The sequence below is a fragment of the Barbatula barbatula genome (genome assembly GCF_947034865.1).
Source record: "Barbatula barbatula genome assembly, chromosome: 20".
NCBI classification, from domain to species: Eukaryota; Metazoa; Chordata; class Actinopteri; order Cypriniformes; family Nemacheilidae; genus Barbatula; species Barbatula barbatula.
Genome location: NC_136783.1, coordinates 11,824,784 through 11,851,993, shown reverse-complemented (window position 1 = coordinate 11,851,993; position 27,210 = coordinate 11,824,784). Strand labels below are relative to the sequence as shown.

The window sequence follows — 27,210 nt, the reverse complement described above, 5'->3', positions numbered from 1 at the left end:
AACAGCTAGCTAACACAATAAAACACAATAAAAACATGATTTTGAAAACGTTTTTAAACTGAGTTATCTCTTTTTGGAAATAGAATATTCAAATATACTAAATATTAATAATCAATTAAAATTAAAACGTATGTGGCAATTTATGTTTCAGACATTATTAAAACTGATGTTAAATCCTGGATTTTCAATTCAATGTCACTGAATATGATAACAAAAACGTACGTTTTTGTTATCCAAGGACGACATATTTACACTATACAGAGCAAAAGCCTTGGCCAGAACATCACACATTTACCCACAAGTCTATTACAGACTTAATCTTTTGAAACGACACAATCTCTCTTCATTAATTGTACATGACCTTGACGTCGTCCATAACGCGGTGACACTTTAAAAAGCACCACAGAATTCCAAACAGCACCCACATGACAGGAATGGCAAATGGTGTGAGAGACAAGGCATTATATTATCTACCTCTAATAGACGGTGTTTGCTAAAAGCTAATCATTGGACATTCGCACAATACAAGAACAGCACACACAGAGGGCTGAGGAAAGGAAGATTTGAAAAAATGATAAAAGAAGTGACTGAGTGAAGAGTGAATGTCCACAGAGAAACACGCCACGCACGGGTGTGTATGTGTTTGTGGTACAAAAAAAAAGGTGGCAGCACATACGTTTAGCCCCCAGTTGGGTTGGGTGTGGAGGGGCGTTCCCAGGCTCTCTGTAAGTCTCTTGGTGGTTAGCGGCATAGCTTGCTAGCGGCGGTCCTGATGGATGCTCCTCTATCCATTCTGAAAGAGTGAAGGGTGCACTTCCTTTTTTTTGTGTCTCTCAAGTCACTCGCACTTCCTGCCTATTCAATGCTGAGGTAGGGCAACTGGAAGATGGCCGATGGTGATTAAAATATAAGCGCCCCCTACGGTGTCTTAACTACCTCTGAGTGTAAAACAGATCTCAGATTGTATATTGCAAGTTTTGTTTCACAATCAGTCAAACAGAGATACTAAACTTGAGGGACGGGGAGTTATTAGGAAATCAAAAAAAGTGATATTCAGCTGAGCTGGCTGGAACAAATAAAAGAGCACATCTGAAGGTGGGCACACTGCATTGCAACTTTTTAGATACTTTAAAGAATTAAGTTTGAAAAGTCAACATGAACTCGTATTGAATGAAATGCAGGACTTGAAAATATGACTCAAAATGTAAAAGCATGCTTTTCTTTTCTAATGATTTCATCAAGTTTGCTTATATTTCAACATACTGTCTGCAGTCTTTCAAGACGAGTGGTTCTGTATATTAACTGCAAGCTTTATACTACAAGACATTTTTTCACAATAAACATCTTGTTTCAGAATTAATAAAAAATCGGTTGTGAATGTGTTCTTGTTGACTTTAATATTGGCCCCTTTTGGGCTCAAATGGGCCCGTATGAGAATACTCTGAATATGACTTTGAAGATTTGATGATAACCTAAAGATAAATCTCAGATAAAATGACAAAATACTTTTTTTCTGCTGATTTAGTAAAAAAAAAGATGTTTTCTTGCAACGACATGAGATAGCAGAACTTAATAAAACAATCATAAGCTATGAAAAGATTAATCGAAGTAAGATGACATTCTCATTCCAAAACAACAACAGCACATGACAGGCCCATATCAAACACACGAAACAAAAGAAAAAGAAAATGGCATGGCCTGAAACGAACTTCAGATTTTCTGCTCACCTTCAGCGGGTTGAGACTGTTCCAGCTGCTTCTTCCTTTTGGCTTCTAGAATTGGGTTCTCATACTGGGTCTTTCTGTTAATATGGCTGGAAGAGCGAGAAAGAGAGATTGAGAATGATGATCATTGACCAGAGGACACATCCAATAACACAACCACAGGGAGAAACAATAAAAAGGTTGAGCAGGTGAGAAGAGCAGAAATAAAGTCAATTAAGTCATAGAAAAGGCCATAAAAGAAGCTTTAAACTGTATGGCCTCTGCGCTTACTTAAAATTCCAAGAAAAACATTTCAAAAGCCTGTTATTCCATCTAATTTTATATCTTAAAGCTAAATCTATTCAGGGTTTAGATGACTGGGCAAGCTTAACACATATGCAGGAGAAAAAAGCACCATCACTGCATTTAGCAAAAAAAACACAGTGTCATATGTTCATAATCCAGCTGAAATCCAGGCCAAAAATCATCCGGCATGTGCAATTTATGAGCCAAAAACCACACAAAACATACATAAACATCTCCAAAGACAGAAACTGGAATGTTTCCTGCCTCAGAGGTATTGCTTTGAAACAACTTCAAAACATATGAATGCATTCATGTTTATGCACAGCAAACCCAAGGGTCCCTCAGAAGGGGGGGGGGGGGGTTGGGTAGTGAACAATCTTCGAAAATGGTAACAACAACAAAGGGTGCGCACGGCCGAAATCGAACAGGCCCAATCAGAAGAATGGAGGCTGCCTGTTTGATGTTTTGGGATGATGTCACATATGAAGTCAGGAGACCAAAGATGATGTGGAAATGAAAGAGTATTATGGGTAATGGTGATGAGTCACTTACTCAACATAATACACTCCATAGACTGGATCATCAATCTTCTCCCAGCCTGTGGGCAGCTCTGGAAAAGAAGCAAAAACACAAGAGGTTTTAACATCGCTGTAACTCATTTTACAAGTCTTTTATCACATCCTGTCATTTAACGTCTTAATTTTTCGACCGATTAGAACTTCAGACAATTTCAACTATAATGAACGTATTGAGAACATTATAACTAAATAATGCAAACTGCATGTGTTGGATGATCTATATCCTAAAGTAGTAAAACACATTACAATGACAGTGCCATTCTTTGATTCTTGCAGTGATGTTTTCTTGAAATCGTACTGTTACCTGACATTTTCATATCTTTTGACCTAGCAAACAACATAAATATGAACAACTCTTCCAAAACAACTAGATATTCAGAGATATGGACCCGTGAAAACGAACACCAAACATCTTCCCTAGAATAATAGAATAATCATGAAAGCAACGACACTGCATTTGATATTGAAATATACCTTCATGCATATGAAAATATTGCTTTCTTTGCCATGGAAACACCTGTTTAGGCAGAAATGTCTCAGCACCTGGGACACAGGGTGTCTATATTAGCATAGTGCCTAGAGCACACAGGGAACTCATCATTACGGCTCCCATAGAGAACAACTCTCTATATTGTGCCAGTTTCTAATTGGACAATGAAAGCCGTGCACATTTATAATTTTTTATGCAAAGCGAGAACTTATTATCTCTCCCGAGCAGCAATAGCAAATAAGGCAGACTGCTGTACTAATCTAATGATTATATAAATGTCAGACAACACTAATTGCTTACGAATAACAATATACAATATACGTCTCGTATATCTTTCTCAGGTTTAGCATTGTCAATCAACACGCGTTTATGTTGGGTGACAACCTTAAGCTGGATGATCTACGCAAATGACAAGCTCACCTTCCGTCCTACAAATGGATAAAGCCGAATCGGAAGTGAAAGGGCACGTTTCCGGAAAATAATTAAGTCAATTTTCATATGCATACATTATCGATACCTCCTTGAGTAACTCATACTGTTGGTATTAGTTCAGATGGAAATCCTGACAAAGCGTTTGGTATTAAAAAGCTTTTTCTATAATGCTATGTAAAATACAAAGTTCCTTAAGCTTCACACTGCACTCTGTTCTGAAACTTGTCCCCCACTGTTCTGTGCTGCGGACATGAATTATAATACCTCAGGTTATGCGGCTCGGTGAGAAAAGATGTGTTATTACTTTTCTAAGCGAGAGGACAAACGATTGCACCTTGCGGGTGATAAAATGATCAAAAACAATGCAATTGACTTACACAGAGGAAGATCCCAAGCCGCATCTAGGGACCAGAAAATCTCCAAGACTTAAGAGTCAGCTTTTTGACCTTGGTTTGGAAACCGTCACATCGCAACTATTTAAAACATCCTAGCAACCACATACTGTATTAGCAAATACAGCCACAGCGACCATTCCAAATTTTAATTTAAGCAGCTTTTCTAGATGTATTGTGGTCATTCCTGTGTCCATTCAATTTCTACAAAATCATCTACAAAAACCTCAGTAGTGACAAAGTCATCCAACTGCAATGTGAACAACTGACAGCATGAAAAAATTAAAATAAGACTGTGATCAAAATTTTAGGTTATCAAATAAAACATTTACTTTTCCTAAATACACATACAAATATTACTGTTGTAATAATTGTGAATAGAAACAATTTGCGAGAAATATTGCTAGTAAATAGAATGAAACAAAAATGATTATTTAACCTACACACATACCTATGAATAGTAAATGAGGAAAAACTGAAAATAATTTTGAAATGGTCTCTTTATTTTTTCTGCGGCTGTATATGCCACATTACGCAATTTTTTTAAAAGTGTGCGTATCTATTTAAAAAGTGTTGGCTGGTAAGAAAAGCTAGATTTTAGAAAAAAAGACCCCAGCCCCCACATCATTGCAGAGTCTGACAAATTGCCCATTAATCTGTTTGCGTCCTCTGCTCACTCTCTACAGGATCAGGTCTCTCCTACCTACTGCCGCTTCCACGGCATCAGTTTAATGGCTCTGATTTCTTAAATCAATAGCTATTGACCGCTCTCCACCAATCGCAGATTCACAGCTTCTCAAGGCCACCTCCTACGTCACCCTATCCGTTAGTATAGTAATGATGAATCAGCCCTTCAATTACAAAGGCACATTGAACAGCAGCGAGAGGTCGGCGTGCCGAAACAAGACCGATGTAACGTGCTTTAATGATGACAACACTGATTAAAGCAACAAATGAGTCCATGATTTGTCCGTCACCGCTAGCTCAACACAGTTTAAGATATCAGAAGCTATTTGCACGCGTTATGAAAACGGAACCACACCCAGCTGCGAGAGGCCAGAGGTAATCTGGGAATGCTTCGGTGGTAGAAACAATAAATATTTTATATCAGTGCAAATGAATATTTTCATGCCGTGCAAATGACAACAAAATTAATGAAATCTGTGACATGTTCATTCCACAACGAATCTAAAGCAACTCCTGAAACGAAACAGCAGCTGATAGCATAATTGAAATATGACAGTATGGCAGGTGCATTATGGGTGGACGAGCCCTTTTGAACTGCTTTTGAATCAATGTGATGTGTTTTCATGTTTCAGACTTCAAATCAGCACTGGAAGGTCGTTTCCACCCGTGCAGGTTGTGTGTCTGTGCGTGTTTCCCTGTGGAATTGTGGCCTACCTAGCTCATTGTCCAGTTCTTCTGTATGTACCCCTTCTTCTTGAGAGGAAGTAAAAGGGGGGCAGGTGTGCGCAAAGTGGGGCGAGAGACAAAAGGGAAGGGTGGCAGAGAGGCAGAGGGTTAGTTGATAAAAAAGCAAAATTACAGCTCAAAGCAAGCTGTAGTCTTAAATCTATGACATCAAATATAACTGTCTCCCGTGAACTGTCAAATCAGTGGCAATTTAATCCATACGTGAATGGTTTATAGAGCAAAATGAACTGGATTTTATCATCATATTTAGCATAGTTATAGATATATATTCAATTCCGAAAACATTTCAGGTTGCTCTTTGCATGGCGAGAGGGCAACCGACAGCAGAGCTGAAGCCCAAGGGAATTACTTGTTGAGATTCAATATAATCTTGAACCTTCTTATAGTACGGCAGCTGCCTCCATCATTCAGCCACAAAGTGAGACTGGCCGATATAGTTCGGATAGCTCAAGGGCGCCATCTACAGGCTACCACTTTAAGAATGTATTGGATGGACTTTTGGATTATGACAAAATGTGCTCATAACACAACAACGCAAAAAGCCACAAGAACACTTAAACACGAACACATAAGCGCATATGCAGTTATGAATGTGTATAATCAAAAACAGACATTCAAACATAAAAATTGTTCAAACGTGAAAAACACAACCATGTGTCCATACCATCATCTTCACACTCCTCCAGGGGTTTCTGGGGTTTGTCCAGGCATCGGGGGTCTAACCAGGATGTCGTCTTTGTGTTGTGGCTAAGAATACATCCATAGCACAAATAGTCAAGCCTTGTTCCACAAAGATGCCGGCAAAACAACATCCTGTGTTCTCTTCTTTTGAGACAAGCAGGCAGGAAAACGTATACTAAAGATATCACAACGTTTTATACGTCCTGTCTTGTTATCTACAAACCCGCAAATATCTAAAGTTAAATGTATTAATAGCTCAAATGAAGCATTCTACGGTTACATTTTTTTTTAAGTTACCAGCATACTGTATGTACTGTTTCCCATGGCAACCAATCTTATAAGTATACTGCGCTAGATTCATGTTTCACATACTACGCCATGCAGGGTCACCTGCTAAACTCCAGATGAAAGTAAAAATTGGTATTGACAATAAATAGAATTAGGTTTCTGGCCAGCAAATTTAACATTTCTAAGAATTAGACGGTTGGTGACCCTGGACAACAAAACCAGTCTCATGGGTCAATTTTTCAAAATTTAGATATTTACATAATCTGAAAGCTGAATAGTTAAGCTTTTTATTGACATATGGGTTGTTAGGGTAGGACAATATCTGGTGGTGATAAAAACCGTTTAAAACTCTGGAATCAAAGGGTGCAAAAAAATTTAAATATTGTGAAAATTGCCTGTGAAGTTGTAAATCAGAGGCGCTGTAGCAGGCCAACCACTCACAAAAATGAAGTTTTTATATATCCAAATATCTATGATCTTTACTTAAAATCCTAATGATGTTTTGTTTTATCGATAATTTTGAATTTTGAAATGCATTTTAAGGTATAATGTGGTTTATCTATATTGTACAAAAACAACAATCAATGAAACGACAATCTATCTTATATCTTAACATATCGATACATATCTGTCTAATAAATGCAAATAAAGCTCGTAGATATTTCTTACTCTATAAAGTAGACCTCTCCGTTCTCTGTGTAGGCCATCTCCCAGTTACCGGGCAAGGGTCCCAGAGGGTCCTCGTCCGTGGGGTGGCTGGGGAGTGTGTGTGTATTCTGAGAGATCTCCGTGGTTGACGCCAAGGTGCTGTTGAGCACGTAGGGTTGAACGTGGTTGCGGGCGTATGGCCGCACGGAGGGATGATCGTCCTGTTCACTCGAGTCTCCTGAAAACACATGCAAAATGAGCACACAAACATGACAACTCAGATTTGAGGTAGTGTTCTGGCACTCACGCAGTAACATCCCATTAACAAATGAACAGATACATGTGTATGTGTTGCTACAAATGGTTTGTGGCATCAGGCTTGCTACTGTACCTTACTTCTGGACTTCTGGAGACCGTAGGAAGTTTGTGTGTGTGTGTGTGTGTGTGGGGGGGGGGGGTGGTTGGATAGATACTTCCTGTAAACTCTTGAGCGATCAGACACCATTCACACTCTGTTATATATGAATACGCATACCAACACCTGACTGCCTGACACTTTCCCACCTACACCACAACATAAAAATCACCAACATCCCCTTAAATCAATAGGAGTGTAAACAGTTAAACACTTAACCTACTTTGAGGGGCGAGGAATCTAAACAAATTGACTAGTTGTAATAGTTGTTTTAAATCAAAGCACTTTGCCAAATGAAAAGGCGAAACCTAGTGTGAAAAGCACAGCTTATTGCTTGTTTTTAATCAGGTGCCATACAATTTGGATATCCTGTTATAATTCACAGAACGTTATTTAAATGGTTAGTTCACCCAAAATGAAAATTATTTCATCATTGACTTACATGTAATTCCAAACCTGTATGACTTTCTTTCTTCTGAAGAACACAAAAGAGGATATTGTGAAGAGTGTTGGTAACTAAACAACATTTGACCATATTGACTTCCGTTGTATGGACACAAAACCACTAAGACATTTCTCAAAATATCTTCTTTTGTGTTCCACAGAAGTAAGAGTGCTATACGGGTTCTGAAGCATGTGAGGGTGAAAAACTATATTTATTATTGGATGAACTATCCCTTTGAGGAGATTACATGCGTGTGAAATAAAATATCAGAACATTGTAGCTGAGTATAATTACTAGTTTGTTCAGCTTGTGCAAGTCCACTCACGCTTTTTAAGACTGATGACTCACGCATTAGCTGAAGTTTGAAGGCTGAATTTTCAATTTATAGGTTTTGTCCCACATCACCGATCTTTGATCAACCAGGCAGACTCGCTTTACACCTTGTTTAAAAGGGACATTTCACCCAAAACTAAAAATTCTGTCATCATGTACATGCCTCTAGTTGTTCCAAATCTGCATAAATGTCTTTGTTCTGATGAACACAGAGAAAGATATTTGGAAGAATGGTTGTAAGTAACCAAACAGTTCTTGGACCCCATTGACTAGCATACCATGACTACCATACCACAACATTGACTACCATTATAACGGTAGTCAAAGTGCCCCAGAACTGTTTGCTTTCCTACATTCTTCAAAATATCTTCTTTTGTGTTCAACAGAAAACATATATATTTTTCTGTAACTACTGTGTTGAAAAACACAAGACAAAATGTGATGTTTCAAGCATAATTTCATCAATAATGTAACTAAACAATGTTTCGAAAGGACAAAGCGTTTTGTTATTGTGTTTACAAAACAAATGCACCGTTTTCACCTACTCGCAAAATGGTTCAGACCCCATTTACACCAATATCATACATGTGCTGTTCATGTGACTGGATCAATCAAACCTGATCTTCACACCAGATGAAAAAAACAACGTCACAGAGGAACCTAAAAGGGAATCCAACCCATTTTCCGTTAAACACTGGAGTGAAAATCTCACTGATCTGTAAATAAAAACAGGAAGAGTCCATCTTGATGCTTTGCAACACAACAAAGAACACCCTCTGCTACAGCCAGATGGCGCTATTTTCCCTTTCTCGTTTCGTAATGGCGAATAACAGAGAAAGCAACAAAGAAGTACCACTCATCTTTTCTCACATGTGCCAAACAAGCAAAACACAAACAAATATGACCAAAGGGCCAACCGACGGCTGCTGACCTGTGAAGCTATTGTTCATTTCAGGAACCTCATCATCATCCTCAGTTTCTGTAGGCACTATTCCAGCATTTTGCATCTCATTGTAGGATTTGGTGCGGCGTGGGGTTGACTGCTGAGAACCAGGAAGGCTGTCTTGCAGAGCATCGCCAGTAATCACTTTCCCACTAGGGGGCTGGCTGGGCGGCTTGGGTGTTCCATAATAGTTACCTAGGCAACAAGAGGATATTGCCACTATTTAGAACAGGGAGGTTAAATGAAGACAGTCAAGTTTTATGTGAGTGGTTTTTCTTTGGTAGATTTTTTGATATTTTAAGATGGTAACTGCTGATGGAGCGGCTGAAAGTTTGATAATAGTATCTTCATGTCTGGGTGTATTTGTTATGAGGCGGTGAGCATTAAAATCAAGGTCTGTCTGAAAGGAAAGCACTTGATATCATTAAACTGGAATACGGTTATAGTCCAGCCGTGGCAGGTCCAATGCTTAAAAAGTGATTCATGTTTATTAGGTATAACCTAACTAAGAATTCAACAAACGTTTGGACGCATACACACTGCAGTTAAATGCAGTTATATATTTTTCAAAGCCAGAGTTTAGAACTGAATTTCTAAAAATTCTGAAAGTACTATTCACAAATAGTCTCTCAGTCATTGCGATAAGTTTTACAATTCTTACATTATAGTTCAGGGTCGCATTGCTGTTTAAAAACAGCAGCTTAACACAAAAAAAAAACAGAACATGGTGCCTTCGCAAACTGATAATTTGCCACTAGATGCATGATTCCATATATCATCCATATCCATATGCACTCATATAAAGATGCTGAAAAGGTTCTTCACAGCGGTGCCATAGAAGAACTATTTTTGGTTCCAAAGAACCTATCAATCAAAGGTTCTTTAAAGAACGATTTTATAATCCAAGAACCTTTCGTGAAACAGAAAGGTTCTTCGGACTTTAAAGGTTCTTTAAGAAACCATTTGGACTAAAAATGTTCCTCTGCAGCATCTTTGAGACATCAAAATGTTGCTTTTATTATGAACTATAATCATTTTTACAATGCACGGGCGATGCTGATGTGAAAAAGTACGGAATCGATGCATATAAACAAATTTATTTTTGGGAGTGTCTTCTGTACTCATAGACACACATTAGAATCTGGAGATCTACAACTGCATTTAAATGAATTTGAATATAACTGTATTTCTGTGAGAAAAGCTTTACAGTTTGATGCTTGTTTACATACCTGTAAAAGAAAAGGCAAAAGTATCCCATGATGCATTGCTTAACTTTGTGACTGCACACATCTTTTAAACACTGAGTCTTTTTTCAGAGATTGCACACATAAAGAGCAACTTCTAGCTGATGAAATATTTTAGAGACGGCAATAAATGTGACATTTTGTATTCATCACAAAACCTTTTTTATGACCACACTGCTCTTTTCTATAACACTCTATATAAAAGAAAAGCAAAAGCTTGTGTGTTTATAACTCTCCATTGTTTACCTTCGTAAGATCCGATCTCCAGTAGTGTCCCACTCTGTTCAAGCTTCAGAAATTCCTCAACAGACAAAAAATTATAATCTACTCCTGACACCTCACCGTCACGAGGGGGGCGGGTCGTACCTGTTACAGAAAGAAACCGAGAAAAAAAGCATAAGATTTCAGCAACGTTAAACCACTAATTTATGCTGTAAACCAGATATACCCCACATTTACGATTACCGCCCACATCAGGGCCAATTACGAGCTACAGTCTCCTGGAAGCCAATAGTTGGGTGTGAAATCAGCGTGAGAGAGCTTTGCACGTGAAGTTTCACAAGTGAAGTCGTAACACCTTTTCGACAAATTTTTTCCGTAAATTGTTATTACAGAGGAAGGTGAACAAGCCCCTGCCCTCATTTCCACCCCACCCAAACGACATTGCATTGCTAACCAAATACACATAAGCTCAGATCTTCACATCGCAGATCTTCTCTAACATCAAATCTCTCCTGTTCTGGTTCCATCACTCATCTGGGATAATCCAAACTAAAACAGCATACGTATAAGATATCACAATCGATCAGAATATCTTCCCAAATACATGAAGCATAAACTGACAAGAAATTTAATATCTGCTGTAATGAATTACATTCAACTGCATTCAAGACAAGGTGAAGACATTTTTGAAATTAACATAAATAAAGTAACATAAACACAGAAAAAGAAAAAAGAAAGGTGGAAAATTATTATGGTCACGATGTATTTAAAGTGTGAGCTTGGGCCTTCACGTTGATCCAGTGAATTGCAACGCAGACGATGAAGACTGTGACCCCGCAGTTTTTGTGTGTCTCACGCACCTGTCCTGCTGCGTGTTGTATCTCACCATCCCTTGACTAGCTGAATAGCTGATATAAATAGTACCCTGCGATAGGAGATGCTCTTTGGCAGCCATCTTAGTGACATTGGTGATAAAGATGTGTCGATAAACTCAGCCTTTATAATAATCTTGCAAAGTAATATTCTCTTTACTTAACAGGACCCTGTTTGTAAAAGCAGAGTAGATCGCAACCCCTCAAATGGATGCTGTTAAACATTTGTAAAAGATGTAGTACTACTGTTCTATTGAATTTCTATAGTCCAAATATCTCACCATGAGAAACAGGACTTGGTTCTAGGAACCAATAACCAATTAAGCAGAAGTAATTTACTGTTCAAGTTGACCTGCCCTTCGATCAGAAGATAACATGGTATTAATATTACAGGGATAGTTCACCCAAAAATGAAAGTTTAGTCATTTATTCTCCTTCATGTCATTCAAAACGTGTTAATGGCTCTTTCTTCCGTGGAACACAAAATAACATATTTTGAGAAAAGTCTTGATATTGTATCTATATAAAAGGAAGTCAATGGGGTCCAATGTTGTTTGGTTACCAACATTCTTCAACATTATTTTTGATTCTGCAGAAGTCAAACAGGTATGGAATGACATGAGGGTGAAAAACCTTTACACTGCTGGTCATATGATGCAATAATAAACCATACGGTTCTGCTCAATAAACAGTAAACTTTAACAAACACAGCACTGACACAAATTCATTCTCTACGTCACATGCAAACATAAGGTAGAAACAAAATGTCAGTTTTCCACAAATATATAAATAGCATTGACTCGTGATGACATCTTCTGTTGCTATGGACAACCCTTTAAGGATAGAATTACCCAGAGCCTCATAACTGAGAGGGGCTCAAACCACATTTACATCACACATTGACACACAAAATACCAACACGAAAGACTGCTTCCAATCTGGCATTTATTTTTCCAATTTATGGAAAAAAGGCAATTCATAAATATAAGGACTGTACTAATCCTCTTCATTTTTTACTTGAGATGCTTCCATCTGGCCATGCACTGAAAAATTTTGAGGCCAGGAAAAATTCTAACAAAAAAATCCTTTGTTCCAATGGCAGTGATTGCCATAAATAAGACGTATGTACGCTGAGTTTTTTTTTAGATATTTGTCAAATAAATCTAAATGAACCATTCGTATTACAGTAAAATGATGGCGTTCTTCTGTCACTTTTTAAATATATGTGATATAGTTGAAGTATAGTTTTATACAAAGCAACAAAAAAATTAAGAGACAAACATGACCTCATGATGAGATTATGACATAACCCAAAGCCCCTCATTATAGAGGGGGGCATTTAAACCAGTGCTAGATGAAAGCAGAGCTATTTCTACTCTGAAACATACAGAATCACTCACTCAATCATCTCACTTGCAACTGGAGCTAGAAAGTGTGCAGGACAGCCATGGCCGGGACGATAGGAGGATGAAGTCTGCCTCGCTCTGGCATCAGGTAGAGCGCATAAAAACTGTTCAGGTTTCCCATCAGGATAAAGTCTTTAGTTCATATTCCTGTCCTCTTCAGATTTAACTCAATGCACTGATATCTTGTACGACAAAAACGTGTACATCTAGGCATATTTATCTTGGGCCTCAGCATGTGGAAAAAAGCAAAAAGTGGCGGCTGCACCTGCAAAGTTCCATGTGTCATTCACGTACTGTATAATAGTTCATGATTCTTTCTATGCAGTCTATCTATAGCCATAAAGCAGAAAATTCACCCCAAAAAACACACCCTCGTGTCACTCCTGTATCACTGATCATCTGCAGAGCATAAAATATGCTATTTTGAAGAACCCTGAAACCCATTAACTTCCATTGTATGGACACAAAACCACCGAGACATTTCTCTAAATATATTTTTCTTCTGTGGAACACAAAAGGAGTCACATTCAGGTTTGAACCATTTGCGTATGAATATATCAGGATTTTATTTTGCTAAACTGTGTTTTACTGACACAGTGAGGTATAATTGATTATTTACTTATCCATTCCCCAATATGTATAGCACATTTTACTCAACTGAAAAGACATATTTCAGTGCCAAAACAACGATCATATCTATTAAAAACGACGTTGATATTGCCATGGTGCACCACCTTAGAGGAATAGTTCACATTCAAAATGAAAATTCTGTCATCATTTACTCACCCTGTTGTCATTTTCGCTGTTGTCATTGTGATGCAAAACTCAAAAGAATATATTTTGAAAAATGTTGTTAACCAAAAACTGCTGGACCCCGTTGAACAAAAGTCAAAAGCTTTCCTGTGGCTCAGTGGTCAGAGCATGGCATTAGCAACACCAAGGTTATGGGTTCGATCCGAGGGGATTGGTCGCTTTGGATAAAAGCGCCTGTCAAATGTATAAATGTAATCTAAATTTAATAGGGAACACTGGTTTTCTGTTATACAACATTTTTCAAAATATCGTCTTTTGTGTTCTGCAGAAGAAAGAAAGTCATACAGGTTTGAAATAATACAGGTTTGCGGGCAAGTAGATAGTGACAGAATTTTCATTTTAAAGGTGAACTATTGCCCAAATCAACCTGCTACGCACATGATATAAGAATTGCGATTATAAAACAAAGTCAACCTGTTCTTTTAAGGCTCTACCACTAAAAGTTCACCGGGTGCCCAAGCGCTGAATAAAGCAAAGGTGAGTCGCGATAACACCTTTACAATATTACAAACAGCAACTGTTTCTTGCCGGCCTACATACACTCATCAGTCGTGGGTCAGCGGCATTGTACAGAAGCGGTTACTGTGACCTAATGGCATGATCCAGGCCCCAAAAGGGAAACAATTATCTAATGGGGGTTTACAACCCTCTCTTAAATGATAACCTCCTCACTTACACAAACACACACAACACAGGCTGTAGTTGTTTCCACACTGGCTGGCTGCTGTATTTCTCAGCAGAACAGCGCTCTTGCATGTGTGGCTAGAGATCATTGTCTCTCTGGGAAAGAACAGTGGTGCTTCACAACGAATCAACATCGCAAGCTTCCACAACCCGGCCTGGAAACACAATCTTCAAGCGTCACTTCAAATCTGTTCACAGCAAATGTGACTCTGCTGGCATATTTTGCATGATGTGAGCTGTATTTTCAACCATTTCATACCATGCAATATAGTATGATGGAAAAACATATTTTCATAGATGTCATATCACAGTAAACAAATAAAAAGGGGATTTTCAATGAAACATCTAGCCTAGAGACAAAAACATATGTTTTAGTTTTTCATTGTTATATTTTGACAGTATTTTGGGGGGAATATAGGGTCTGTGGACGGCAAATATACTGTGATATCAGGTCACTGCACACTCAGTTATTTGTATTTGACCAAAATTGCTAAACCTTCAATATAGTCCAATTCAGTTAAAAGAATCAAGTAAGGTCCTCAATTAAAAAATCTTTAAGTTACAGTAGCAAAAACATTCATGTAAAAGTAAATCAAACTAAATTTACAAGTGGAATTCAACACAAAAAAGTATAAAAAGACTGTAAAAGTGCAGAATATGGCCCCTTGACAGATGAAATTAACTACATCCATCTCTTCATGGCTCTTTTCCTCTGATTCTCAGTGAAGTGAAAGTCAATCTCTTCTTGTCATAGGTGTAGTCGTGACATGGCAGCTCTGTCCTGCAATAATGTCCTTAAGACTCAATCTAGAAGATTCTGAATATGTCCGTCATGTGGAATGGTATCTTTTGGTCTTGCTGTAATATAGTGTCAGTCTGGCCTCTCAACAGAAAGAAACCTGGGCAAACACATCTTACTTGTCCACCCTGTCTGTCTCTAAGGGTTTTAAAAAACAGGTATTGCAAAATTGTAGTGGAAAGATTTTAGTAAATTGTCCTATTTTTAAGTGTATAGTTTAATAAATACACAGAATGTGTTGCCAAAAAGGGATTGTGAGCTGAATTGAAATGAGCACAGTGATTTGGCAGCAGAAGAATCTCATTTATACTTAATGAAGTATTGGTCCCTATTTCTAGCCATTTCTCCTGAAGTGTCTAAAATAATCGAAAGTTTAAATTTCCATGTCCCAAAATAATTCATTGGAAGACGCGGTGGATTAATGAAAAGGGACCATATCACACACTTTATTTTACTCAGAAACGTATGTAAGAAACCTCTGTGGAAGAAAACAGCATCATTGTGAAGTGAAAGATTAGCCCAAAACTTAAAAGGACCAAAGACAGACATTTACCACATTCCAAAATACATCTGTAAGTCGCTTTGGATAAAAGCGTCTGCTAAATGACTAAACGTAAATGTACATCAGAAAACACAATGCCACGTGCACATCCAGCACACAAACAGGCTCTAAAAATAGTTGTGTGTGATAAATCTTTTTATTTTGCGGCTGAGGTTCCAGGAGCATTGCGGCTCAGAGAGTGTTGTGTTCCTGACGCCCCCAGTTGAGATTTCTAATATGACCTACATTCGTACTTCGTCATACGGACAGCGGTGAGTTCAACATCTTGATGAACTTTTCCCAGCTTTCTTGGGAATTATTCAACATGTAAGCATTGAAAAGGGCAACAAAGATGACAAAGTAGAGGGCTGATTCACAACACGAACACGCTGAAACTTTTTTTGTGAAAATATTAAATGAATATCTAACCCAGAAAGTGTAAAGGAGGTCAATATTTACGCAATATCCAGCCAAAATGCTCACAGCTGTTGCAACCAATTTGTATTTTTCTACTTAAATAAGCATTTCGTCAATAACCTTCATTTACTCCTAATGTGAATGAGTCACCACATAGACAAGGGCTCTATTTTTCTACTGGATGCTAAAATTGAACTAGTAGGTCACTGCGCTCTACCAGGTGATCATGACACCCTTATCTGCGAGGGAAGGACGGAAATGAGCAAAATAAGAAAACAAGTTCATATCACTTTTAAACAATCCAATAGTAACATTTTCATGTGTCTTGTTGTCATGCTGTCAGTCTTTCATATTGCTGTTGGATAACCTTATTTTCCCTCCTGGGGACACTGGACTAGAATGGCAACACTACCTCGAAAACTCTATTATTTGTGTATATTAAAATGATATATTTCCATATATTGGATAAATGTTTTAATCATGTATTCTTAAAAATATTGTTGTATTGTAATATATTTACAATGTATTATTCTACATATTTTCAAATATTAAAGTTGATTGAAATTAATAGTTTTTCTGTCATCATTTACACGCCCTCTTGTCATTTCACACCTGTATGACATTCTTTCTTCTGCACAAAAGAAGATATTTGGATAAAGAACAGCACAGCCTCCCATTCGCTTCTATTGTAACCAATGCATGTCTTCAATATATCTTATTTGGGTTCTACGGAAAATAGAGATTGAATTATATAATGACGGAATTTTCATTTTGAATTATTTAAAATATTGACAGTAATACACAAGCCTAACAGCATTTCTTTGTGCAGGGTCAGTTGCTTTCTGTATCAAGACATTTGTTCTCTGTACAGAATGTTAAACACAGCAGTACTGTACATTCATTGAACATGTAAACAACTTATAGCAATTGAAACAAAAAAAGTGAACAATACTTTACAATTTAAACCCAAAACAACAACTGAAATTCCCTGTTAAATGCTAACAAGTTTGTTTAGGCACTATAATGACCATACTTTGTAATATAATAATATTATGATGAGACAAAAAACAATCGATTCAAGCACGTCCTTTCTTTCCTCCTAAACGGACCCTGTGTCTCAATCAGCTCCCTTGTTCACTAGTCAGGTCACTGACTAGGGATTTAGTCATTTTAAGGGCTATGTGATACGCAAAATCCGTCCAATGAATTGAAGCATCGATGCTCCCTATGTTCCTTTTCCGGACGTCACATGACACGTTTTGAAAACAATTGACCGAAATCGCAGGAGCCAACTTAATGAACTTCATGAACGGCGATAGAATATTTTGTGTTATGTATAAACAAATATTGCTAGACAGGCAGGCAACACAATCTATTTAAACGGTAAAATGTAATAATCTACCAAATTTGTGCACCGACATGTAACAGAATAATGAAAGCGTTTCTCATATCTACTACCAGTATTAAAAAAATTAAGTCAGAGAGATGTCAGTTTTGCTGGTTGTTGATTTAGACCAGCTGTGGAGTATCACAACGGGCTTAAGCAGTCACGTCACAGTAAATTAAGCAAACGGTGTACCAATCGGAAAGGAGCGAGGGTCCTCATCAGTGACCGGGCCAGTGTACACGATATACTGATTCACGAGAGCTGATCGAGACACAGGGTGAGTAAATCCTTCAAGCTTTTCTGCTAAATTCCCTAATAGTTTTTAGCACTCAGAATAGCCACGACACACATTGACCAAAGAAATATAAAACAAGTATTGTTGTATGATCATCATTACAGACGAGGAGAAACATGGGTGAACTACAGAAGGACAAATGCAAACTTGCCGGTAATCTATCTCGTGCCACAGCAAAATCCAAAAACGAAACAAATTAAAAGGTTCGGCGGCTTTAAGTAACATAGATGGATGTTGGCTTTAGAATCTGTAGCAAAGCTTTGAGACCGCTGGCCTCTGCTCTGAGCCATCTTAATGCTCTGTATGTGTGTATGCGCATACTAATCTCTCAACGGCGAATAAAAAAAATCACAGTTGCACAGCGGACAAAAATAGTACACTTGTCCTGTATGATTCAGCACACCCTGATGGCTCCTACAGATATTAAGTCCTAAAATTAGCATGTATGCATATTCAAATCCTTAAAGGTCGCTCAAAGGTTTGCCACGCAGGAAAACTTTTGTCACTTTAGAAGCCTTTGTGCATATAAAACGTGAGCATTATTATGTACACTTGACCAAATCCTAAATCCAAAAAACAATTCACAAGCCATCTAAATACATTTATTAACTATTGTAATATCAAGTTTGAACCTGATGTTGCCAGACAGTCACTTTCCAATCCGAACCACCACGACAAAAAGCTTTCATTCATTGTTCAGTTCTTGTGTCAGACTTCTCACGGCCACTATAACACAAGCTTTACCTGGCATTGTGAAATCAGACATGGCAACGATTGTCCAGTTATTGGCTGGATAGAGGGGTTTAAGTGGAGGTATTGCATTCCTGGAGAGCAACACTGCAGTAACTGGAGAGGCAATCAATCAGATGCAGCGCTTTAAGTGACTGCGAGTCTCACCGCCTTGATTCAGTTAGTGGTGTAACGTAGGCCATTGTTCACACATTTGGAAACTACTCATTATTATCATCATTCTAATAGAATAGTCAGGACTATTACTATAGCAGCGTTCAGATGTTTGCGCATTTCTGAAGTTAATAAAGGGCCCGTGAGTTTTGGCTGGAAATAAAGAGCAAAAGAAAACTAGGTTAGCATGTGATGCTACATCTTCAGTACTCTTTCCCTGAAGTAATTTCATGAGTTTTCTGGTACTCTCCCTATTAAATACACCCGAAACTAATTGAAAGATGCTCTCGCAGACCAGGCTGTGTTTGTTCTGAGCTGAAGCGGTTATCTTCACGGCTTGATTCAATTTTTAATGAGCCTGACCTAGTGAGTAATACAGGCCGCTCTCTGTATCATTTTTTCTTGTTTTCAATATGCTTTTCTAATGCCTGCCATTGACTCTCTGTGCAATTTCTAAATGAAAAAAAGCAGTGAGACATGAAGAAAGTGACCTCAGAAAACTGCTCAGATGAGATGCTAAACTCCTCAATTCTTCAAAACTGTAAGAGCTTTACGTCTTTTTTAGACTTTTTAGTAAAATCAGAAGACTAAAAACATTTAAAGAAATCAATAAAACACCCATAATTTCTTTGCCGTATTAATTTCTGTTGTACAACAGGTCGATGGGGTCATCCACAACCTTTAGCAAACATCACAGATATGAAACAAAAGCTACACTAGATTTTGTGATTACGTGCATACACAACCCATGATGCAGAACCTCACTGACCAACAATGACGTTTTGTGTTGTCTTTTAAACCCGTACAGAGCTGGTTAAGTTGAAACCCTTTTCAAAAATTATGCGAGTACATCATCAGAATGCATTAGCATATAAACTACAAATGTAACTCTGGACCACAAAATCATAAAGCAGAGATTCTAAGCTAGATGCCAAAGTTGAGTGGAATTCCCAAAGAGTGGGCAGCAGCGAGTACGTTTTAGGCGTGTTTCTGCCCATTTGTGTTTGCAAAATCGATCTTTACTTACTTTATAGCCTAATGATTTTTGGCATAAAACAATAATAAATCATTTTGACCCGTACAATGTATTATTAGCTATTGCATCCAATATGTCCGTGCTACTAATAACTGGTTTTGGGGTTTAATAGCACACTACATCTGGCAAACGTCTATTTGATGTCTGCATTTACATCCGGAAGAAATTAGCAATACATAGTTTGCTCATCTGCAATACGTGTCTGAGACGTCAGAAAGACAACTATAAGACGTCTGTAAGATGTGTATGATTTAGAATGGATGTAAAACAGCTCTTACTAAGATGTTTAGCAGATTCTTTTACACAGCAGATGTTTTCCAAATCCCCAGATCTTCAGCGTACGTCTTACAGACGTACGTGTGCTAGGGTCACATATGCTAAAGATGATGTGTACATACATAGCGTGTAAATTATTATTTGCACAACATAACTTATATACAGCATAACCAAATAAGAACAGCACTTACTAAACCAGTCTTTTCCATATTTGAAAGACTGTAGACCCCAGAAGGTAATCAGTAATTCAGACTTCCATGATGCATTTTTTTTCAACACCATAGTTTTGAAAACCATAAGCAAGGCTACAATAAACATCATAATTTATTTGTTAAACAGTAAAACAAACAACAACCTTTCAAACTGTTCTCAAAAGGGCCCAAACTGTTGCCTATCCTGACTGGTATACATGAAAGCTCTTGAAGGAAAAACACATTTAAACACTGATGGTTCATCACAAGGATTAATCAAAAGGCAAAGCACTAATAAATGGCAAGTCCAAGCTGGAAGCGACGTCAGCAGAGTTCAGAGAGGATATTGACAGCACTGTCAAAGCAGAGGCGTTTGAGGACATCTACCCTCTCTTCTGTTCAACTGATGCCCACAGTGTGTTGATACATTAGTACAGATGTATCAAAACATGCTGAATACTGGAACTGTTTGCACGAGAAACTAGTGGTTAGTTAACATGTCTGCATTGCCAAAATAGCAATAACTGAAGCTTTGATAAATGTCTACTAAAGGAAAGTGATATGTTGTGAGAGGTCTGTTTTACCAAAAAAAAACTAAACTGAATGAGTGAAACAACCCTGTTGTTTTTATAAACAGAAGCAAAAACACAATGTCAAGATTCTGGACTCATTCACGTGATTATATGATAACCAAAATTCAGTCTTCAACAGAAACCTACACAGCAATCTAAAATACTAAATTCTGATTGGACAATCATAGTTTCCACTACACTGTATTGGACTGTTGTCTCTTTTGACTGTGTTTTGACTATTTTCTAAATAGTTCAATAAAATAGTCATAATCATAATTTAATTAATTGTCAATATAAATGGTGTACATCTCTTTTTGTAAAATTATTGGATCAATATGCATTATATAGCGTATACTGTATATGTGTAGCTCATCTACAAAAATACAATATTCTTAAATGATGGCAGAGCTTTCGGAGTCATTTCTGAGCCAGAGCGATTTACTAGTAGAGGCAGAAGGTTTGAGACCGAGAGGGACTTGGCGTTTCCCGTTCATCTTGTTTGGAGATCTGGGAATTGGAATTCGATTTTGGAAAATGGAAGATTTGTAATTGGGAAAACTAAGCCTGAGGATGTGCGCTCATGTTGATGTTGACAGCCATCCCTTCAGGCTCAGCGGGAGAGAGAACCATCTGTCTCAGCAAAGGGTTAATCCACAACAAAGATCCCCAATTCTAGCATTTTCCAGCCCACATACCCATTAGTAAAATGAAATTGCTTTCTGTAACTATGTCCCCCAAAAAAAGATCAGTAGTTAAAAAAAAGGACCTCAAAACACACGTACACACACCTACAGAATCCAAAGGCTATTGTATGTGAACTGAAAACAGTGATCAATGCTTTGATGAATGCATTACAAGCACACCACCACAATCCAGCCCTGCATCCAGATTTACCTTTATAACATAGACAGCTACATCTCGGATCACCATTCTCGAAAATCTACAGGTATATGTTAGCAGCGTTCAAGATTAACACTCAAGCAGCGAATGAAAGTAAAAATAGACATTGCCTAGCAAATAGAATATGTCAGCTGACTGGTCATATTATAGGAAATGCAACAACATAAATCCGGTTCTATCAATTGCATAGTCATAATAATAATATACTACACGAACAATATACTTTACATAATGAATTATAGTTATGTATAATTTTCTGAGAAATATTTCGGCCCAAGACCCTGGAAAAGGCTCTTCTGTGACCCCTGGAAAAGCAGATTTAGAAAATGGATGGATATTTTGGATATTTCACATTTACATTTCATTCACTATTGGGAGATGTGGAAACAGTTCATCTTGAATGCTGATAATGGTGCTCAATAGTCATAAAACACCGGCCTGTCAGTTGCAAGGAAACTCATTTACCCCGTATCCCTCTTACAGCATTGCTAAGCTACAGAGATCCTGTTTTATCCCCCAAATACAGCCACTGGCTCCATGAAAGACGGATTCAAATGTATCCATTCAGAGACAGGGGCAGATAGGCAGCGGTTGCAGCTGGGAGAGAGACATGGAGCTGCTGTGGAAAGCCAGAACGGGTGGATAGGGAGGGGAGGTCGGGGGGTTGGGAAACAGACACAGCCGACATCCTCCGGAACGCCTGCCACACTGCTCGTCTCCAAATATAATGGGCTCCAACGCGTCAAGTGACCAGTAAAAATTCCACAAAAGAGCAGTGCTCGATCAACCAGACGGGCACGTACACACTCGATGTGACATCCTTTCTCTCCTGCACCATTTTGCCATCCTCAACAAATCACATCTCTCAATGCAAATTCGCATCGGTCACACAGTCTGATGCATTCCCTGCATTGCTGCTTGCTTTACCCCGATGTCTTTGCATTTTTCTGTCACTCCTTTTTCCATCCCTCATTCCCCACCCCCACTGCCAGACCCCGGAAGCCGATGAGTCCAGGTGTAATCACAATAAAAACATTAGATTTACCTCAGTCGAGCACCTCACGGCAGCTTCCTGCTCTGCGAGCAATCCAGCCGAGATCTCGCAGATAAATACCAAAACAACGGAAATCCACATAAATTCCGTTTCATGTGGGCATCAGACGTTTGTGTCTTAGCAAACACTGCCCAGTCTGTCGAAACACCTCTCCTCCCTCTCTTGCTCTCTCCTCCTCACACTCTCAATCTCGATCTCTATTTCTCTCTAAAGCAGCCGTTCAGCCCAGCGTTGTAGCTCAGCCAATGTAAGGGGCTCGCACACCAAACACCATCTGAGCTACACGTCTTCAGGCTCGCACTCATCCACCTCCGCCCGCCCACCTCTCTCTCTCCCTCACTACACCCTCACTCTCTCCACCAGCTCCCCCCAGCCCCCTCTACAACACACACTAAAAGACAGCTACACACATGGCTCCCCCTGCAAACAAGATGTAACGCTCTTTCTCACGCGCACAAGAACGTACACAAATACGACGTGACTAAGGCAATCTAATGGTGGTCTTGGATGGGGATTAGAGACCGAATTAGATTTAGTAGATAAAACCGGCCAGATCAGGCCAGCCATGTGCATGCTTACAATACTATTGTTCATTCAAACAGGACATTGGGGAAAGTGGTAGATGAGCAGGGTTTTGTTCATAGTGTGTGTTTGTCCACAATTTGCACATACACATGCTGCTATATTTCCATCAATTATGTTGCCAGCAATATACAACTAGACAATGACATTAAAGAATGGACCTTTTTCACGTTTCCGGGTTTCTCAGCAGCGTAAGTGGTAATAGTTGGGTAAACTTCAATAGTGTTGAATGGGTGTCTACCACAAATATATTTTTTGCATTCTCATTTGCTCAAAAAGCAACAAAAAAACTCAACGATAGTGTTTTCACTACTTTCAACAAAATTATGAATTTTCAAAACAGAGAATGATGTCAAATTTATTGTGCCTTCCATAGACACTGTATAAGAACCTCCCTTGCATTAGTGTAAAAAAATGTGGTAATTTGATGCAAAGGTAATATAATACAAAGTTTAGTGTTATAAACGTACATACATTTGAAAAAATTCAAACATTAAAAACTTTGGAGGATTTACGATGCTGATTACCGGTGAACGTGTTATCACAGGCTTGTGAAAAAGGTCCATCAACCATGATAAATGGCTGTTACTAAAGGGATAGTTTACCCAAAAAATGAAAAGCCTGTCATCAATTATTCATCCTCATGTCTTTCAAAACCTGTATGACTCTTTCTTCAGTGGAACACACAAGATATTTTGAGAAATTAGGTTTGTGTCCATTCACTTTAAGTTAAGGGTGGCCAATTGGGTTTAAAATATCTTCTGTGGGTTCTACAGAAGGCAGAAAGTCATACAGTTTTGTTATGACATGAAGGTGAGTAAATGTCAGAGTTTTTAGTTTCCTTTAAGACCTTCACTGGGGTCTACAAATAGTACCAAACTTCCCAAATGTAGTTTCATAACAACTAGTGCTTATTGATTCCTATCCGTATTGACTACAAAATTGTAAAAAGATTTCAACCTTTATTGTAATGTAGCCTGCTTATTGTCTGGTTTGAAAAACAGTATCTGATTTCTTAACTTTCGATTCCGATTCCAGAATTGGAATTTATTTTTGATTCCCAATCCTAATAACAACTACTGTGTACAATTCATCAGCCCACAAGGACACATCATACACTATTTTAATGGAAACACATAATATTAACCAACAACATCACAATCACCCAATGAAATGCCAAATTATATCATCAGGTCCCCTCATTATTTCACAATCTACATTCTGTTTCACTGAGAAATGTTTTATTACAAATGAGTTAAGAAGTACTTTATATTATCTTTACCATGTATGCTAATTCTGATTGATCGTCAGTTTTATACGTCCACACCAATATTCTCAAACTTCTTTAAACTTAACATTATGCACGTGAAGTTAAATTGAATGAAAATAATTTGCTTTTGAAAGACCTTTTGACTACTAACAGCCACTCAACAAAATTACCTCCCTCATCCATCAAACAAGTCCGATATTCCTCAAGCAAATCTCTCCCCTCTCAAACTCTTTCTCTTGCTTTCTTAACCCATTAGAGTAAAATGAATACAGCAGCAAAACGACAAACACTCCAGATGAAACCCTGAAGTAATAGGCCTGAGATAAAGACAGGAGCATAGTGTGTCTGTGTTGCATGAACTTCTATTTCTGGGTGGAGCTCAGCGTGAATCATCTCAGTCCCGTGGAGCTGTGATTTGGATTTAAAGCTCACCCGGGGAAGAAGTTTTTCTCCTTAACATCAAACTGCTGAAAAATAGCCTCCTTTGTGTTGGAAGTTAGACTTGATTGAAAGCATTGGAGATTTTCTTCCCTTAGAAACATTGGGCTAATAAGGAAATTGTGTTTTGTGTAACATGTTTTGGGATGGAAGGAATAGGTAGATGCTATTCCTTGTTGAGAAGTACAATTACTACTTAGAGGACACTTTAGTTCCTAAAGTCTGAGTCCTAACCACCATAGACTCAGCAATACAGTCCTCAATATTGGTATTAGTGGCCAGACAAAATAGTTTTTTCAAAGGGAAATAACATAAACCGTTACATACAATTACATCTCCCCAAATCCTGAATATGGGGTTATATCTTGCCAAAAGCAAGCCTAAACTTTGACAAAACTGGTCTTAGATCAGTACGAAGATTGTGCTGATCACTGTTTTTCCTTTAAAGGATTTTGAAGTGGCATTCTTTATCTTTTGTTCCCCTAACCTTTTTTATTTCTGCCCATCCAAAAAAATGCCCCCTGGACAGGCCTGATGCTGGTCTCTGGTTTGTCCACTCTCACGGTAATCAACACATTCTGAGGGTGCTTTGACTTGCAAATGAATTCACGAAACGCTTTCGAATGTAGAATGTCAAGTGCTTTGAGTGAATGGGTTTTTCAGGCCAGGAACAGCCAAACGTGTTGGAGCCGACTAGCAAGACAATGTCTACGCTCAACGCGGTGTTAGCCAAAGAAAACATGGAGCGGGTTAAAAATACAGAACATGCCTGGATTTAGTTTAATTTCTCTGCATGCCGCCCACATATGCTTGCTCAGTGATATCCAGCCCGAGCTGACATTTCAAAATGGAGCCTAGAAACTCCAAACCCAAACAGGCGCTCTGAGAAATTCCTTTATCTACCCCCCCCCCACACAAATTTGGAATAAAAAATTGAAATAAAACACAGTGTTTTGAAAACCACACTGTCAAGATTCAAGATGGAAGAAATCCATACAAGAGAGGTGATGGTAAAAAAACTCGTGAACGTTCGCCCTCCCTGCCGAGAGCCATCGGCGCCCTGCAGGTATTATCTCTCTTCTGTCTGCTAATCACAGCTGACTAGCGACCGGGGCGCTCTTCAGATCTACACTGTCTCCGAGCCCGCTGTTGAACCGTGTTACTCATCTGCAGACAGACTAGCACACATGCTAAATGCTAATTAGCTAGCTCGCACAGACTGCACGCTTTGACTCTGAATGAGCATGTTAATACAATTAGCAAAAAAGCACAACATAAATTTCCAGCTGCTTGCTAGACTTTTACGGCTCAGAACGTTTTATAGCGATATCGACAGCTGCGGATGGCATAGCATAAATAAGCTCTCTAAGATTTCAAGATCTACCTAGCAACAATGTTTGTGATGCTCAACATAAGACACCATATGACTGGGCAGTAACCTGTCTGAGACAGCATATGAGAGATCCACAGCGCGCACGGTGATGCAAAAGGAAGGAACAAATATAATTTTTCTTTGACGTCGGGCGCTTTTGTTCAGGTGACAAACTGATCATTGTTGATTATATCAAAGGTGATGGCCCTTTGGTGCACCGTACACCCTCTGCCACATAATCATTCCATCACACACACACGCAAGCATTCTTACACACAGACACACACGTACCCATGCTCTCCGAGGAAAAATGAGATCTGTGCCCCAAAGGGGCTCCAGACAATAGCTTGAAGATAAATCATGTTGATGAGAAAGTTCCACAACCAGGAGCCATCTGTCCCTGTGAACGAGATGTGACTGAAGGGTTTGATCTTGGCTTTTTCCCCCATATTCTTTCCCCTGACTCAACCCCACTACAACCCGACCCCACCCCCACAACAACCCCACCCCCAATCCAACCCTTTAGCCTATATATGAGCCATCCGCTACATGAACTGAGCCCCATACATTACCTAATTACGCTAAATCTCTAATCCCTTCCCAGCATCACCCCATGAACCGCGCAGGAAAAATGCAGGATAAGATCATGCAGAAATACAAGACTTGCCTTGCTGCAGAGAAGCCTCCCGAAACTGTAATCCTTTCTTTCGGGGAGAGAAATCGCAGCAGCAACCTGTCTTCGGCTGCAACCCTGCTGTCTGCTACTGAGCAGAAAAACAAATGGAGGGAGCGAGAAAGCCAAAGTGGGGGTGTGAGGGGGGTGGTGGGGGGATGCAGGAAAGAGGAGG

At 38.7% G+C, this 27,210-nt stretch overlaps 1 protein-coding gene across 13 annotated transcripts in view; it reads right to left on the bottom strand.

The window, feature by feature from the left end:
- The window catches only part of magi1b (membrane associated guanylate kinase, WW and PDZ domain containing 1b), a 109,404-nt gene that overhangs the window by 29,858 nt on the left and 52,336 nt on the right, over positions 1–27,210 (bottom strand). For 11 of the 13 annotated variants that reach the window (XM_079483490.1, XM_079483480.1, XM_079483488.1 and 8 more), the window contains exons 3-10: positions 10,579–10,698; positions 9,077–9,283; positions 6,974–7,190; positions 6,000–6,082; positions 5,303–5,338; positions 2,562–2,619; positions 1,728–1,813; positions 677–793 (exon numbers count right to left, since the gene is read on the bottom strand). In XM_079483490.1, the coding sequence (XP_079339616.1) occupies positions 677–793; positions 1,728–1,813; positions 2,562–2,619; positions 5,303–5,338; positions 6,000–6,082; positions 6,974–7,190; positions 9,077–9,283; positions 10,579–10,698 (924 nt within the window). The remainder of the gene's footprint in view (positions 1–676; positions 794–1,727; positions 1,814–2,561; positions 2,620–5,302; positions 5,339–5,999; positions 6,083–6,973; positions 7,191–9,076; positions 9,284–10,578; positions 10,699–27,210) is intronic. The other 2 variants (XM_079483489.1, XM_079483481.1) reach the window with 1 other exon arrangement.